The following is a 16221-nucleotide window of genomic DNA, read 5'->3' on the forward strand; positions in this document are numbered from 1 at the left end:
CCATCAAGACTAGAAAGGTGCTTTATAAATACAGACCATTTACCATTGGTGTAAGTGTCATATTAAGCTCTGGTAGATTGGTTATTATAGTGAATATAATATGAATAACATAAATATATGGCATTACATTATTCATTTAATAATAACTATAATAACGACAATAAAATGTAACACAAAGTGCTCCACATAAATACAATGCAACCCCCCCCCCCACACACACACAAACAAATCAAGGGCTTAATAGAGCACAGAGAAATAAAAGAACACTCAGTAAAAACAGGAAGTGGTGATACTTCACCTCCATAGATATTTTAAGTCAGATGTAGAAGTGATGAAATGTAGAAACTTCGTGATGCTGAGGAGCAACTCTCCTCCATCCTCCCTGTTGCTATGGAGATAGGGCCGGGCCAGGTGGAGCCACTGGCTGGCGTCTTCGCGGTCACGTGGAGGGTGGGTGAGGGGGGGGGGGGGGGGGGGGGGGTGGACTGTTCATGATGAAAGTGGCGTCTTCTCCTCACGCACGTCAGCGGAGAGTTCACGGAAGCTCAGCGCACGGCTCAGATTTCCCCTCGGTTCTCGGCTGGAGAGGAAGCGGCGGCGGCGGAGGGTTGACTCGGTCTCACCTGTAAACACGCGGCGGGTCGAGGAGGGAGACTTCACCGCTGACAGGGACGATATTGCCTGCGGATGTTTTCTTGAGGAACATCTCAATTGAGTCCTCGCTGTGACGGTTCGCTGTCATTTTCTGTGGCGCGTTAAAGAGTCAGTTTCTGACTCGGGGTTTGGCGGAAGGCGCATCCTGTGGCATGGACTTGTAGAGCTGACGCCTGTGTGACTGTGTGAGTGTGTGTGAGTGAGTGTGTGTCTGAGGACAGTCAGCCGAGGAAGGAACACCCATGACCGGTGATGCATGGTGGAAGATGGTCATGTAAAGTTTGATGAGAGGGGCAGTGAGAGCAAGGGAGGCAGCGGGCTGGAGGAGAGAACAGCCGGACACTGAGGAAACACAGCCCCCCTCTGCTGCGGTGCCTGTGGCTGTATGACTCTTGTACTCTGATACACGCACCTAAAGGACCCACAGCACCAAAAAGACGACCGTGTGTGCTGTGATGCTTCTTATCCATTTATTTTCTGCTGTCAGTTTTGGTTTCTCCAGCAACACCCGCACTATCCCGCAATGGCTCGCTTCGAAGACGTACTGTCCAGCCGCTATGGAGGCAGCTGTCCCGCGGGCCCGGCCAGAGGGGCCAGCCGGCAGCCAGGGCCACCGGGGGGCCCGAGGGTGTACAAGCAGACGATGGCCCAGAGAGCCAGGACAATGGCCATTTACAACCCCATCCCAGTCAAACAGAGCTGCCTCACCGTCAACCGCTCTCTGTTCATCTTCAGCGAGGACAACATCATACGGAAATATGCCAAAAAGATCACAGAATGGCCATATCCTTCCAATCTCAGGTTCCATGCTCACCGGCATAAGATACAATATGATAGGGATAGGGTAGGGGTTAGAAAGGTTTACCTTTCTGAGAGGACGCAGCCTCTCATTATGCCTGTATACCAGTTGTATACCACATGCAAAGAGTTGTTTATATTACTACATGTTCAAACTCCCATAGTTGGTTCTTTACTGTTTTACTCTAGAGCTTTCAGCAGAGGGAAGGGCTGCAGTGTGAGCCAGGACCTGGTGCTACAAACTGGATCATCCCATCAGATGTTAGTTCAGAGAGAGATCTTACATCCTTTACTTTACGTTTAAGGAACCTTACAGAGCCAAACTTTAACAGAACAGACACTACCAAAAGGCAGTATAGCACAAGATGTTGCTAGTATTGTGATTCATTTTTCGCTAAAGTTATTAAGTTGCTTTTATGCCAAGTATCCTATAGATGAGTTTTATATGTTCTTGATTTATATGATATATATCCTCTTGACTCACTTGATAAGGGATATGACGGAGAAGCTTTCTGTTGTTTGTTCCTACGTGCTGAGGGAACCTGGTCAGATCACGCCCACTGCTGTATTCATGAATTCAGTAGAGCTCTATAGAGTCAATGTAAAGTTGATGTATAGATTTGGGAACACCCCTATGGAAGTTTACTTGGACGGCAGTTGTCTTGCTGCCATTTCCCTGTGGAGCTGGTGTAAGTGTGCAGATGGTGCTGTCCAGAGTGCCGAACTTCCTGCAAGCCGCAGCCTGGCCTCAGCATGGAGCTGGTGGCAGTCTGTATGGGTGTGACGCCAAACAAACAAGCCATAGCAATACAATGCAGCAGGATGCATTTGGAATTGGCTGCAGGTGCATTTTTATTGATTTAGTCTGCAGTGAATGATTGTTTGAGCGCGGACGCCGACTGTTGAGTTTTGTGCATTGACTAGGAGTAAATTCTCACTGGTGTGGATTTTGATAAGTTTTTAAAGAAAAGTCAATGGTAAATACCATTGACTCATATGTTAATGAGTCTTATAGGTGTTGCAATTATTTCACATTATGTTGTGTGATAGCCTCCATTGCTTAAGTCTCTGGGTGATTACCCCTGGTGCTGAGCAAACATCTATAATGCTTTGATGTCACGCTGCATTTCTGACCCAGTGTCCTAAAGCAGAGCAATCATGGCAGCGCTGCGGGATGATTTGTTGTGGCCCCCATCAGCTGGAGTCCATTGGCCGGCCCTCCTCCTGGCAGAGATGGGGCGGCCCAGAGGGGATGTTGGAGTGGTGGTGCTAATGACCCAGCAGCAGTGCACTGCAGGGAATATAGATGCCCAATAAGCTGTACAAATCTGTTTCATTTCTTGATGTAACTAGAAACTCTCCTCCCAGCCTCAGTGCTGCAAAGAGGTTGCATATTGATGAGGATCCCAACAGGTTTTTGACTGTGGCAGAAAGGTGATTGTTTTAGTTCAACAGGGAAAAGGACCATGTATGAACTTATCTGCATGAAGAATGAAAAGCCTGCACACGAAATATACAGTAAACCCATCTAGTTTGTGGACAATGTGGTTAAAGGGGCACATTGAGCTCTGTTCTGTGTCATGAGAACTACTACTGAAACTGAAAGCAGCTTTATGATGTCCTCTGTGGCTTTGGAGGAAAACTCAAACAGACTTCTACATACCAATCTTAATGTGGTACTGTTTGAGCAGTTAGTGTTACAAGACATCAGCATATTTTTTTGCTATATAGTCAGTGTTGGGTGTGTTCTTTCCAGTACTTCAAAAAGGGCTGCCCACACTGTCGGCTGATGTGCTTGACATGGGGTCACACAATGGGGTCACACAACACAGCCAGGTGCTTCAGTAAGTCAGTCGTGTTCCTCCCTTTACACAGAATTGTTTTTGAACCTTTGCTCCACATAGCGGTGTCACTTCTTATGAAATACAGCCAAACTTTCAACCGTTTAGCTTTGGACATTTTGTTGTTGTTTCAACTCATGTCTGAGGTAGCTGACTGTAGGCAGGTCATGTGCTGTCAGAGCCATGTAGAACGAGTGGCCATCAAAGTTCAATGTTATGTTAATGAGACATATGCTGTGAGGTTTGTGTTGCCCGTTTCAGTACATAGCTCATACACTGAAATCTGCATTGTAATTCGGACGGGTAGTGAGTGGCCATGTTGTAATCAATGCCTGATTGGATTTCAGTTCTCAACCCTATACATAACTGGCAATTGTGTTGGCTATGAGTCAAGCTTTGGTTTGCTACAGCAACATTACAACCCCAGAACCCACTCTACCCCTGAGCCACAGCTGCAAGTACTCTTGATATGCACACTGGCTGTTCTGAAAAGATTAATTGGGTTAGTTGTGAAGTGATTACAGAATCGGTGTGCACAGACTTTATGATGACTGGCCATTGAACCTTATGGGTTTGACGCGTCCTGGTCTGTTGAGTCTGTGGACTCTTTTTGTTTGAATTTCTTGTGGACGACAGAAAGAAGACGTTTTCATTTGATTATAATAAGCAGACATTTAACAGTGAGGCATGAGCAAGGCAAACAAGAGTGACTGCTGTGAAATGTAACTGTAGCTGCTTTAAAATTGTAAGGATGACCCCTGTTAGGTCTTCTGTAAGAAAGATACACCAACAAGCACCACGCCACAGATCAGGTGCAGAAGACAGTTCTAAAGATTCAAGATTGTTTTGTTTTTGTTTTCGTTGCTTATTTGTTGTGTATTTCATGTAATTAATTCAATGGTGTTTTTTTGTGTTTGCTTGTGAAGCAACCTGTGAATGTGAATCCTCTAAAGTTCCTTGACCCTCTTACTCCATTTGAGTACATGATCCTGGCCACCATCATAGCAAACTGCATTGTGCTGGCTTTGGAGCAACACCTACCGGCCTCAGACAAAACCCCGATGTCAGAGCGCTTGGTAAGTAGCCACAAGACCACTTCCTATCTCCCGCTGTACAGCTCCTCATGTCTCATAAAGTGGAAAAGATAGAACCATGCAGTCACAGTGTTGCTTTGCTCTGTTATTTTTGCTTTGTAAAGTGAATGTCTTTGGTGCCTCTTCATCCTTGAACTGGTAGCTCAAAGAGATGTGGTGGTCTGGTTGTTTTCAGCTGCAGCGAAGTCACAGACCGAAGTCTTCGCTGCAGCTTCGCTGCTCTGCCTAATCCAGTCTGCACTTGTTCCTGAAAATGTTTACCTCAACAGAAAATACTAAATGTTTCTATGGAAGTTGGGCGACCGTATTTTCATGAATACCACAACAAATGTTTTGAATGTAATGCAGGGGACAAGCAGAACCCTGCAGAGCTTCCGTTGATCCCAACTGTGTATCGTTACGTCCGGCTACCCCCACTGTGCCCTTCCCCTGCACCGGCTCTCTCGTTAAGTTTTCCCATTAAAGAAGGTAGTGCAGTTAGTCTTCCTGTACAAACAAAGATCTGGCAGAGGCAGAGGCATGGGCAGGGGCAGGGCTCTTTCAAGAGTCAGATGTCACTCCTGAGCCCCCTCCCCAGCTGCCAGTTTTCATTGATCCACTCTCTGTGATCTGCTCAAACTCTGTCTCACAGATACAGTGTAGAAGTCATGAAGTGATCAGATTTGTTATCAGAAAATGACACAGTCCTCTCTCTTATACAGTTGTACAGTCTCACCCAGTTATTTAAGCAGTAATACAAACATTTGAACAGCTGGAACCATTGTCCTTTGAGCTACTAGAATGACTAAGATGATTTATTGATCAACAAAATTAACTGCAACAGGCAGTGGGTTATTTGTTTCAGATCTGTTATGTTTTCTAGCCTGTTTACTCCTTACACGCTAAAAACATTGTTTAAAGCCAAAACCAAACAAAATCAAAACACAGTGGCTGGTGTAACACTGGAAACATTTCAAATGTCTGTATGCAGCAGAATGATACTGATATGATCGATGTGAACGCCTCTAAAGAACTGAAAAGAGAACTGCATTAGAAATTGCAAGGGGCTAGGTTGTGTAGTCTCTGGTATTCAGCCGGTTATTTGAGTGCAAGGACAGGGTTTTGATGAAAAGTAATACACAATCTGAACATAAATTCAACAAATCATGCGCTCAAACTGAAAGACCACGCTCTTGAATACCGATTGTTGTGTGTCGCTGTGCGAGGGACTCAGACGACACTAGAGATCCAATTTGAGCATCTGGACATGTGTTGAGATCTGATTGGAAACGAGTTTCAGCCTCCAACTCCACCTCCAAATGTGGTTTGGATCCAATTCGTGAAAGAATTGGGAATGCATTTCTTCTCTGCCCAGACTCTCTGAAATAAACTAAATTGGTATAATCAGCCACAACATTAAAACAGGAAACTGGCTTTCATGTTGTGTCCGATAAGTGTGTGTTTGAATCGACTAATTTCTTAACAAAAAAGGCTTCTTGATTCCTACTGAGTAGTTACTGGGCAGGGACGTAGCCAGGACATTAGAAGTACATACAAGCTCCCCCAATGGACCCCCTCAGAAAATTCTACCATACACCAAACACAGTGTTTCAAAATGTATTGAATGATTTGGGTTTTAAATATTTTACAAATTGAACTAATCAATAAAAGTAAAATGTAATGAGCTCAGCAAGAAATCCTCCTCAGGATCACCACAAGCAAGTGGGCTGTTGATGACATTTCTCACACGTGACAGTGTAACAAAAAAAAAGTCTGGATGTAAAACAGGTGTCATGCATGAATATGTAAAATGAATATAAGCAGATGTGAATAGTGTTTTGGGGAAAAGGGCTCTGTTGATGTGCTATAAAGAAGAAATATGTGATCTCCGCCCCTCACCTGACAATCCAGAGATTTCTCTGGGTCGCTGTGACCACGTCTTAGCGTAAAATCTCCTGCTGTGTTGTTCATGCGTGAAAGGCAAACTGTGGAGAAGTGTGGAGTTAATGTCAAAAAACGGCTGAAGAGACAAATTTAAAATTTGACATCCAATAATATTGGAATCGACCAATTGAATATAGACTCATTGAAGTCCAATGGAGTGAGTCAAACACTCCCAAAATTCACAGAAAAAAAAAAAAAATCCAAGACATCACATCTTCAGAGTTACAGCGTGATACACTGAAACAATTGAGGAAATAATATCATTGTATTAGAGGTGGCTGACATTAATGGGCCAACATTTGATTTTATTGACACAGCCAGATGCAATTGTGTGGTTTGATGAATCCTTCTCACGGTGTTCTTCTCTTCTCACAGGACGACACTGAGCCCTACTTTATTGGAATATTTTGTTTTGAGGCTGGTATCAAGATCATCGCCCTGGGCTTTGCCTTTCACAAAGGCTCCTACCTACGTAATGGCTGGAATGTAATGGACTTTGTGGTGGTCCTAACAGGGTGAGTAGCACTGGCCTAATGGCTTATACAGCTCTTAAGTGACAGAGCTGATGGGCAGCAACGATTAATGACGAGTGAGGGGGGGGGGGGCTCTGCTCGCTCACTCTCTCCCTCTCTCTGCTACATTTCTGTCGAGCCAAGCTGTTTCAGATGGCAGGGTGTTTTCTGTTTTCTTCTCCTCTGAATTAATTGAGACTTAAGGTGGTTATGTCAACAGATGATGTGCAGAAGGAGCAAGGGAATTTACTGTACACACACAATTTCAGATAAATATATATTTTCTGGTGCTCCATTACCAAATTTTCCATCAATAACGCATTTAACATTTAATTAACAGTTATTACGCATTTTCAGTAGGCGAAGGCACAAAGAGCTGCTTTCTTAACCTCTAAGAAACTGAGCCACTGTGTCTGAGGGTATTTTAAACAATGTGATAATGCTTCTATCACTTTATTATTTAGACAGTGTTTATATGTTTCAGCAAAACTGTAGAGCAACTGATACATGCTGTGACTAAGGAGTGATAAAGGACAGGAGAACAACTCTGCCTCCTACATTACATGTACTCTACCACAAATGTGGACCATGAAGCAAAAACACTGGAGCTCTGTACAGGGGGCGGCCAGCCTTTTGTTATCAGATATACAGTACCTCTAGAATGCTGCCACATGATCTCAAACACAGCAAACAAAAAAGTTCAGTTTTTCTTAAAGTCGAACTGCCTATGTTGAGATTGGTTTGGTGGAGCTTGACTTTGTACTTCTATGACTCTGATTGGCAGGAGGAGGGATTTCCATCCATTTGGGATTTTCATAGGCCTATTCATGTATCCTTGAGTGTGTTGTGATCTGGGTTTCTTTCTTCTTTGTTAGTTTCTGGTCTGGGATTGTGTGCATGTAAGAGCATGTAACATCCTTCCTGTGAAACCTCTGCTGGATCCTCAATTTAGATGTCTCCAGCTCTGATTGGAACTACTATGAAGCAGGGTCTTTGGTAATTAGGGTAACTTCAGGTTTAAGTCTGGGTTTTAAGGTTCAAGTCCTTGGTGCACTTCTTCATAAATCATCTTGGATCAATTGCTCCTGACCAAATAGATCGCTGGAGACATCATTCTACAGATCCTGACAGGGACAAAACGTTTACTGTAAAATGAGAAATATAAAGAGGAGAAGATATTTTGAATGGTTTTACTTTTCCTGACTTATCATGGGTCCATTCAGGTTTTCAAATACAGCTTCAGAAGAAGACAGGGATAGTTAATCAAAGTAAATTAAAACATAGGCTAATAAATATTGTCATTTTATTTGAATTCAACATATTTTTTGATTCCCGACAGAAGTACTGAATTACAATATCTGTTCAACAGTGGAACTGTAACTGAACTCATAATAATAATAATTTATATTTGACTTGTTAAATGTCACTTTTGGATATCACTATATCTGAATTAACATGCAGGTATCAGCATTTGTTTTCATAATGTAGTTGTAAACATCTCTCTCACATGTACAAGCCCGTAGCTAAATATGAAAACCTGTGGTGAGCCAGCTGCAGTACAGGTTATAGACGGTCAATGTAGGTTGATGAAATCAAATTCTGGGTAAGTTGAGATTGCTTCTTACAACAGGCCCCTAATCATCGCAGTGCTGCTACACCTTATTTTTCTTATGGTCATTGGGATACACTTTATACTTTGTATTTCATTAATTTAAAGAAAGGTAGAATTTGTAGAAAAGCACGGGGACTGCTTGTGTATTGCAGGGGTTAGATTTATTTACTTCAAAATTAACAGAAAAAGGAAAAATATTTTTTTTATTGTGCATTTATGGGATTGAAACTACAGTATGAAATCAGCAAAGAGTGGTTCCCACACTTTGGCTCCAGTCTTGAAAGATACCAGTCATTTAATTGTCCTGAAGCTTTAGAGTTCTTATTGTTGGGGGGTGCTGTTATTTATCACTGTTGCGCAGGCAGATGGGAATGCAATTGCTGCTATTATTTATTTCCTGGATTAATCAATGAATGGTTTCATTTTTAAAATGGTAAACGGTTACAAGAGCCCAATCTACGATACCTTCTAACCAACTGGAACCAGCAAAGGCTCAGTATTTTTTATTAGCAAGGTCAAAATATCAATTCAATATTTAACCAATTGAATTGATCATTATTTCTGCACTATGTCAAACTGACATGGCTCTAAAATGTTCACAGATGATCATTGTGGGCTTTTCAACTGGTGTAATGTTCACTTTGATCCTGTCAGCACATGATGACAGTACTGCTCACTTCATCCATGTCCTGTATGTTAGTGGTTGATGCTTTAGAAATGGTCCATGAGCTCAAAAGAATGCTGCTGGACCAGTTTCATTCTGTCATCACTGATTGTCTGTGGAGTAAACAGAGAGAATCCCTTGGTACCGGATGAGAAAGAGAGTGCGGGAATAGTGCTGTTGTTGTGGGGGATGGAGAGGAGAGGTGGCTGGAGTGTTGGGGGTTGGTGGGGAAGGGCGGGTGTAGGGATGGAGGATGCTGTTACGCAGTAGAAAGTCCCTGGGCACTTGTGCGTTCCACCAGGGGATGGTCTGGCCTCTCCTACATAATGACACAGAGATTTATTTGGCCCATCTATTGGGGTTTGTGTCAGGAACCTCACTGCAGTAAACAGAGCCTCTGCCAATTCCCCAACCCCTTATCAACGCCCTGGCCCCTCCCACTGGAAGTCACTGAGCTGCAATTCCTAAGATGGGTAAGCAGTCAGTGGAAATCATAATAAATGCCCTCCACTGGAATTAGTCTGTTCTTGATGGAAATGATACAGAGATGCCTTCCGACCACACCAGTGTTTTTCTGTAAGTTCAATAATCTTTTCTCCTAGTGTCACATATGTGCCAAAGCAAACCATAATGTTTTGTTTCCCCACCTTTTCCCCACTATTCATGTCACTAGTGTGAAATTTGGCTCAAAGAAGATTTTAAACTAGTTCAAGTCCATTTTTTTATTTTTACAATTGAATGCAGAATTTTCAAAACACTAAAAAGCTTCAAACTGATAGAACTCTATATACTTTATCTTTTCTTTCAATGAATCCAATTTATAGATCAATTTAGTCTTGATTATATATAACCAAAAGCTGAGAGCTCTATGATTGTCTAAAAAGTAATAAAACACACCGGTGTTCTTTTATTACCATGAGTTCACACTGTAGATTCACACCCTGTCCACACTCATGCAGGTATTTCTCTAACCAAACGTTTTGCTCTGCGTTCGGGCCTCTACTCAACACGTAAACAGTGTTTGAAGTCACTGAAACAAGGATTTTGCTCATTCCAAAGTACAGATTGTCTGGCAGAGCATTTTGGAAACAACGACATCACATCTTAATGATACCCATTTCCACTGTTGCTTTGTGTAGCGAGCATGAGCCAGAAACAGCAAGAACAATGATGGTTATAAACTGGTTTATCTACGTCTGGTAACGTAATACTGCTACGTCTAATTACAAGTTTGCATGTAAAGTTAGCATTACTGCAGCACATTACCGGCATTTGTAGATGTCTGCCTCACCCGACGGTACCACAGTGTTCTTCTCTGGTATTTGATAGATTGTTAATGGACACTAAATCTCCACCTACTGGCCTGGCATGCTTGTTTGGATTTTTTTATACATTTTTGTTTCCTTCTGGGCTGGGATATTTTGTAAAACAAAAGTTATGTGAACAGTTTTTTTTTTTAATTGAGATGAAAAATATCCATTAAAAAAAATATCTGCAGAAATTGTGTTGACAAGCCCTTAATCCCATTTATTACACACTGCTACTATAAATACTCACCACCGAATGGGGATTCATCCACCAGTGAAAATAGTCTTTTGAAATTGCACTATTGATGAGGCGGCATTTAATTGTGAGTGGAAGATTCTTGAAAGATTTCTAACATTTTGAAATTCGCTTGAGTTATACCTTAACCCAAAATAAGTGTTATTATTAGCTGGTAGGGAATTGGACTGAAGGAGTTAAAAAAAAATGGATGGCAACTTGATCCTGATTGGCTCTCACTTGGCTGTCACTCACACAGCCTCAGAAGATATTTGTATAATACTGAGCTTTTCTCAAATTTCCTCTGTTGTGCATCTGAGCACAAAGACACATCTCATTCACCAAAAATAGCAGCCGGTGTTGTCCCAGCTTTTGAATCCGTAGATAGGCAGCATCTGCTTATTACCCTGTTAGCAAACAGCCACACCCTTGGTGGGGGTTTCAGACATTTAAAAGGTAGAATTAAAAATGGTTGGTAATAATTTCTACACTGCTGCCCACCTCTATTTTTATGTTTTCATTTGCTGATAAGCAAATTGTACTACCAGACCATACAGGATATTTTGAGATCATTTAGGTAATTGAGTTTGAATGTTTGTATAAACCAAAGTGCAAATGTTTGATCAGAAATTAAAAACCCTTGCATGTACGTGACATAGTAAATGTGAGATTTATAGTAAAAGCTAATGAAAAAACAACCTCTTAGCATATTGGAACAGTCAAAGTGTAGTTGTGTGTTTGTGCCTTATGTCTCATCTGAATGTGCTGAGTAGTGTGTGTGTGTGTGTGTGTGTGGATGGGAGCGGCTCTAGCTGGCATGATTGAATTGAAGCTGAGCAGGCTGACATGATAACCATAATTGAAGGGCCACATGGTGGTTAGACGGCTCTGCAGGAGCATTCTGCAAATCTTAGTGTCACTCTAGTCTACACTGACAGGTTGAGCCATGTTGTCAAGGTAGACATTGCATCAATCACATAGATAGCATGCTGTTGGAAAGAAATACACATGCAGTCAGGCGCCATTCAACATGTATACACACACCCATGAAAACCAATCACTTCTCTGTGACGATGCCCATTTCCTGCAGGATGTGCTGTGTAGAATCCCATAGTAATTAGCCATTAGCAATGAGTCACTGATTATCAGCATCCAGTGCATCTTGACAGGATTTAAATATCAGTCGTCAGTGTGTGGACATTTGCATGTTTCCTTTTAGGTATATAAAAAGATGGGTTGGCTCTGCAAGTGCTACAACTACAAGAAGAGCTCATCTGTTAGATATCACTGATACTGGCTCATCCACATCCATGCAGCATACATCCCTGTGAAGTAACTCAGTCATCCAGGTCAAGGTATATTCGGGAGTTGTACATTTGTACAACTCCCGTGCAATCATGTTTGTGTCCACATGATGAATTCTCAGTATCCTGTTTGCTCTGATTTGCTCTCCACCAACTCCTGAGAAAAAGTTGTTGCTGGAAAGGGGGTTTCAACCAACCATACATTTCCAGGTCTAAGCTGGGTGGGGAACCTTTTCAGTTTTATAACATCCTTGGGGAGCTGCACTAAATGACTGAATGCATTTACCTCCTGATGCAAGGTCTGGGCTGCTTCTCTTAGTCGAGGCATCTGATGTCAGATGGTTGTGATGATGATAATTACAGCTGTCTATAGACAAAACAATTGCCCAAACAAATCCTCATTTTTGTTTAGATCCATGCACGACTTTTAAAGACAGTTATTTTGCCTTGTCCGTTTGGTCTGTATTTGTTTTGTCATGTTGTTTCATCATTATTTCAACATTATTTCAGTATTTTCTGTCATATCAGACAAACTGATACTTTGTAACAATCTTACCTTTATTGTTTCTAACAGCTGCACTGCAACAATAAGTCACAATCATTCATTCTTATCCTGAAGGAGTTTTCAGCTTCTTAGCTATTAGCACACTCGCCACAAAACTTGCTAAAACGACTGGATATATGCATTTACCTCCTGAGCCACAGCCACCCCACAGGAAATAACTTTATCCAAGAGTATTCGTCCTGGCAACTCATCTGGTTGCAGGTTTCCAGTTGTAATGATGATGTGAGCTCTTACCCGCAAATGAGACACACTGTTTTCTGTTTTTTTTTACTTCAACCAAAAACAATTTCTCTTGGAAACATCTACTATTCACTTATTGACTGTCACCATGGTGATGGATGACATTTAACAGCTACTTTTCTTCACCCTCTACTGTGACCTGACAGGCACATACAGACCATTTATTTTGTTATTTTCTTTCTTTTTAATATATTTATTATTTTCTTTTCTTGAGTAGCTTTCTTGTATTTTTTTTAATTACCTCATGTGGTGGTTCAAAATATTTCACATGCCTTATACAGCACGAGGGCCACACATTCCCCCACCCTGGCTTTAAGACAACCAAGTGCTTTTTTTGATAGAGTTGCAGAGCTGGGTGAAAGCAATCTCTCCCTTTCTAGGAATTATGTGGTTCATCCATGTTCTTTTCATGTGATTGTAGGAACAATATCATTCTTAAGTTAAGTTTTCATTAGAGTGCTGGAATTAGTACATGTTTAGCCAAGCTTGAAATAAAGATCAGTTAGAGTAGAAATCAGCTACTCTGGCTGTGTTTAAACATCTACCAACATATGTCAAAATCGCTAATTAATCAATTAGTTGTCTGAACCAGACTCAACAGAAATGTAAATATGTCTTTAAACTTGAGGTCAATTTGTTTCTTACATCATGAATCGGCCATATTCAGTGCATGATGTGTTTCATGTTTTATTTTATCCAGGGCATTTTTTTTAAATACCAAGAAAGGCAGGTGGAGGGGAGAGTGACAGTCATGGCAAAGTCCCTCAACTTCTTTTTTTATTGTTCTGAGGCGACGGTGGCTGAACAAACTGGTGTATCTGCCTCCCCCTGTGTGATCATGGAACAATACAGTCGACATTTTACATCGGACCTTTGTCAAACTGCATTGTAGCTCAGCTAGAAATTGGTCGACACAAAATGATCTTATCTGTTTGCAATAACAACAGAGAAAAAATAGCAACAAAAGCTGGAGAAAGCTGTCTACTGAGGTATTTAACAATTTGTACAAATTTTCATATGACATGACTAAATTTTGCTTGTCAAGCTGAAATCTAGAAAAATTAACTAGAGCCATTCTAAAAGTGGGCGGTCACTGTAACAATCTATGGGCCTGTGATTGACTCGTTTACAACCTCTCTGTCACATCAGAATATGTTTTAGCCATGTCAGTGTGTTTACATTTTTTTTTTTTTTTTTGACTTTGGTCATCACAATGACTAAGCCTAAGAAAACAGATGCTAGTGTTACCACTGTTTTACACAGAAAGAGCTGAAGATAAATTATGTGTAGTTTAGGGAAATCCTATATACAGTATAACGCCATTACCACCTTGAACATGCCATCAATTGATCCCAGTGCACACACATACCGTATGTGTTAGCACTGAAGGCATGGGCCTGAGCCATTTTTCATGAGCTGCTAATCAGATCATGTGGTGGGCTGTGTAAACCGTAGAGCCTGGATTAAGGTCCCGTAGGCCAGGTCCGACCTCCAGCATGTTCCAGTAAGATGTGGGGAGTTGCTAATAAGGGGATATATCGGCCTCCCTGTGCTCCCATCCAGATCAATAGTGTATTGATCTGAAAGCAGAGCGAATAGATTCACTCCAGCACTCCTCTTTATAGCTGACTGGATCAAAGCAGCTGCTGTTGGATTTCTGCAGAGGCTCCTCCCTACATTACAGCCTGCCACACACAGCTTATAGGACAACACTCGTTCTACTGCTCAAGATTGTATTCTTTTGAAGAGATTAAATATAGAGATACTGCATTATTAATTATTCTTTCACACACAATTTTTTTAAACTGCTGTTTGACTGTCTTGCCCCGAAAATCTGTCTGAAATCATTTGTGTTGGGCGAATTCCCAGCATCTGACCCTGAAAGCCACAAGTCAGCATCTTTGTCTCATTTGAATATGGAGGAGGTTCTGGCTGAGGAGCCCCATGACCAGTTTTCATGTGGATCAAATGGACTAATGTACCTGGGCTATTCCATCAGTTTATTACATCATTTTATGGCTTGCTATGAATACGTTTTAAGTAAAAATGACAGAATTATTTTGAACACCTGCTTGTTATGTATCTTGAAAGTAAGTTAGACTCCTACTGACGTGTTTCATCCAAAATCAATAGAAGGACGACTTGCTGTGATTCTATTTAGGTTTGTTAAATCCCTGTAAGTGTTTCAAGGCAGTGTTCAGGATGTGCAGAGTCTCACATCAGTTAAGTCGTACATTTCCAAAGTGCGTCTCCGTGGGTCCCTTAGGATCAGATACACATATTTGACTACGCAGTGGACCGAGTCAGTAATACATCTTGTGACCCGAGGACCACACTGTGGGGTTGGACCTGCTGGGTTAGCTCGCTAAGTTACCAGCTGATCAGCATCCATGGTCACCCTGATTAGAGCCTTACTGGTGACACCACGTCTATAGGGTTTTAAAATTGTAATAGGCCATAGACTCAATGGTTGTTTTGTTGCTGTTTTATCCGAAAGAAAACTAAAGGTCATGTTTTTGTACAGTAAATGTACAGTTGTGAGTCTCTGCAACCTAGATAAGATTTTGTTTTAGTATAATAAAGCAATAGAGATTACACTAAGGATCAGTGTAATAGCTCAACCTGGCTGAATGATTTTAACCCTTTTAAAGGTTGACGGTCCAGTATTTCACTGAGTGTGATGTTAGTTAATGTGAAGCAATGTTCAGACAGGATAAACATTATGGCAATAACTGGGCAATGAGCCATTCACTGCTCCTCTGTAGTTCTGTTCATCATTCTTTATGGTATTTTTAACCATGAACCTACATGATATATGCATTACGGGGGTTGGAGGTACATTTTTACCTAAGAGGAGTCAAACACCACCCAGGCTAATGCCCTATCCATGTCAAAGCAGGGATTCCCATCAATTATCTAGACTGTGGCAGCTCGCCATGCACTAGATTGTCCTGCCACATTGTCATCATGAACCAAAACATTTTCTACGCTTTGCTTAATAACATAATGGATCTTTTCACTTTGTGTTTTATTCTGTTACTGCATTGTATAGCTGTGTGCAGCACTATTTACAACATGCTCGCTAACGCACTCATCGTCCTTAAAGTTGTTACCATCCATAAAGATAGTCAGACCTCATAGTTTCAGCTGCATTCGTTTGCGTTCCTGTAAGTTGCATGCCGTGCAGTTCTTTCTCTCACACGAGAACCCCGTATTCTTTGTACCTGTCATTAGGTATCTACGGTGGCCCTGAGAGCTCAACCAACAGCAACTTAAGAAAACACATGCAAGTTAAGAAAACACATGCAAGTTAAGAAAACACATGCAAGTTAAGAAAACACATGCAAGTTAAGAAAACACATGCAAGTTGACAAAACACAGGCAAAGTAACAAAACATCTTCATCAAGTTCACAATACAACACAACACATTACAGAAACGCGCAGCAAATAAACACAGGCACTGCAAATAGT

General features: G+C 41.5%; 1 protein-coding gene across 1 annotated transcript in view; it reads left to right on the top strand.

Annotated features, from left to right (window-relative positions):
* The first annotated feature begins 567 nt into the window (after positions 1–567).
* cacna1ba (calcium channel, voltage-dependent, N type, alpha 1B subunit, a) overlaps positions 568–16221 on the top strand; it is a 130474-nt gene continuing 114820 nt past the window's right edge. Inside the window, exons 1-3 of the mRNA XM_053420375.1 lie at positions 568–1436; positions 4263–4369; positions 6686–6825. Coding sequence (XP_053276350.1) covers positions 1178–1436; positions 4263–4369; positions 6686–6825 — 506 coding nt within the window. The 5' untranslated portion in view covers positions 568–1177. The remainder of the gene's footprint in view (positions 1437–4262; positions 4370–6685; positions 6826–16221) is intronic.

The sequence above is a fragment of the Pleuronectes platessa genome, chromosome 4, assembly GCF_947347685.1.
Source record: "Pleuronectes platessa chromosome 4, fPlePla1.1, whole genome shotgun sequence".
Lineage (NCBI taxonomy): Eukaryota > Metazoa > Chordata > Actinopteri > Pleuronectiformes > Pleuronectidae > Pleuronectes > Pleuronectes platessa.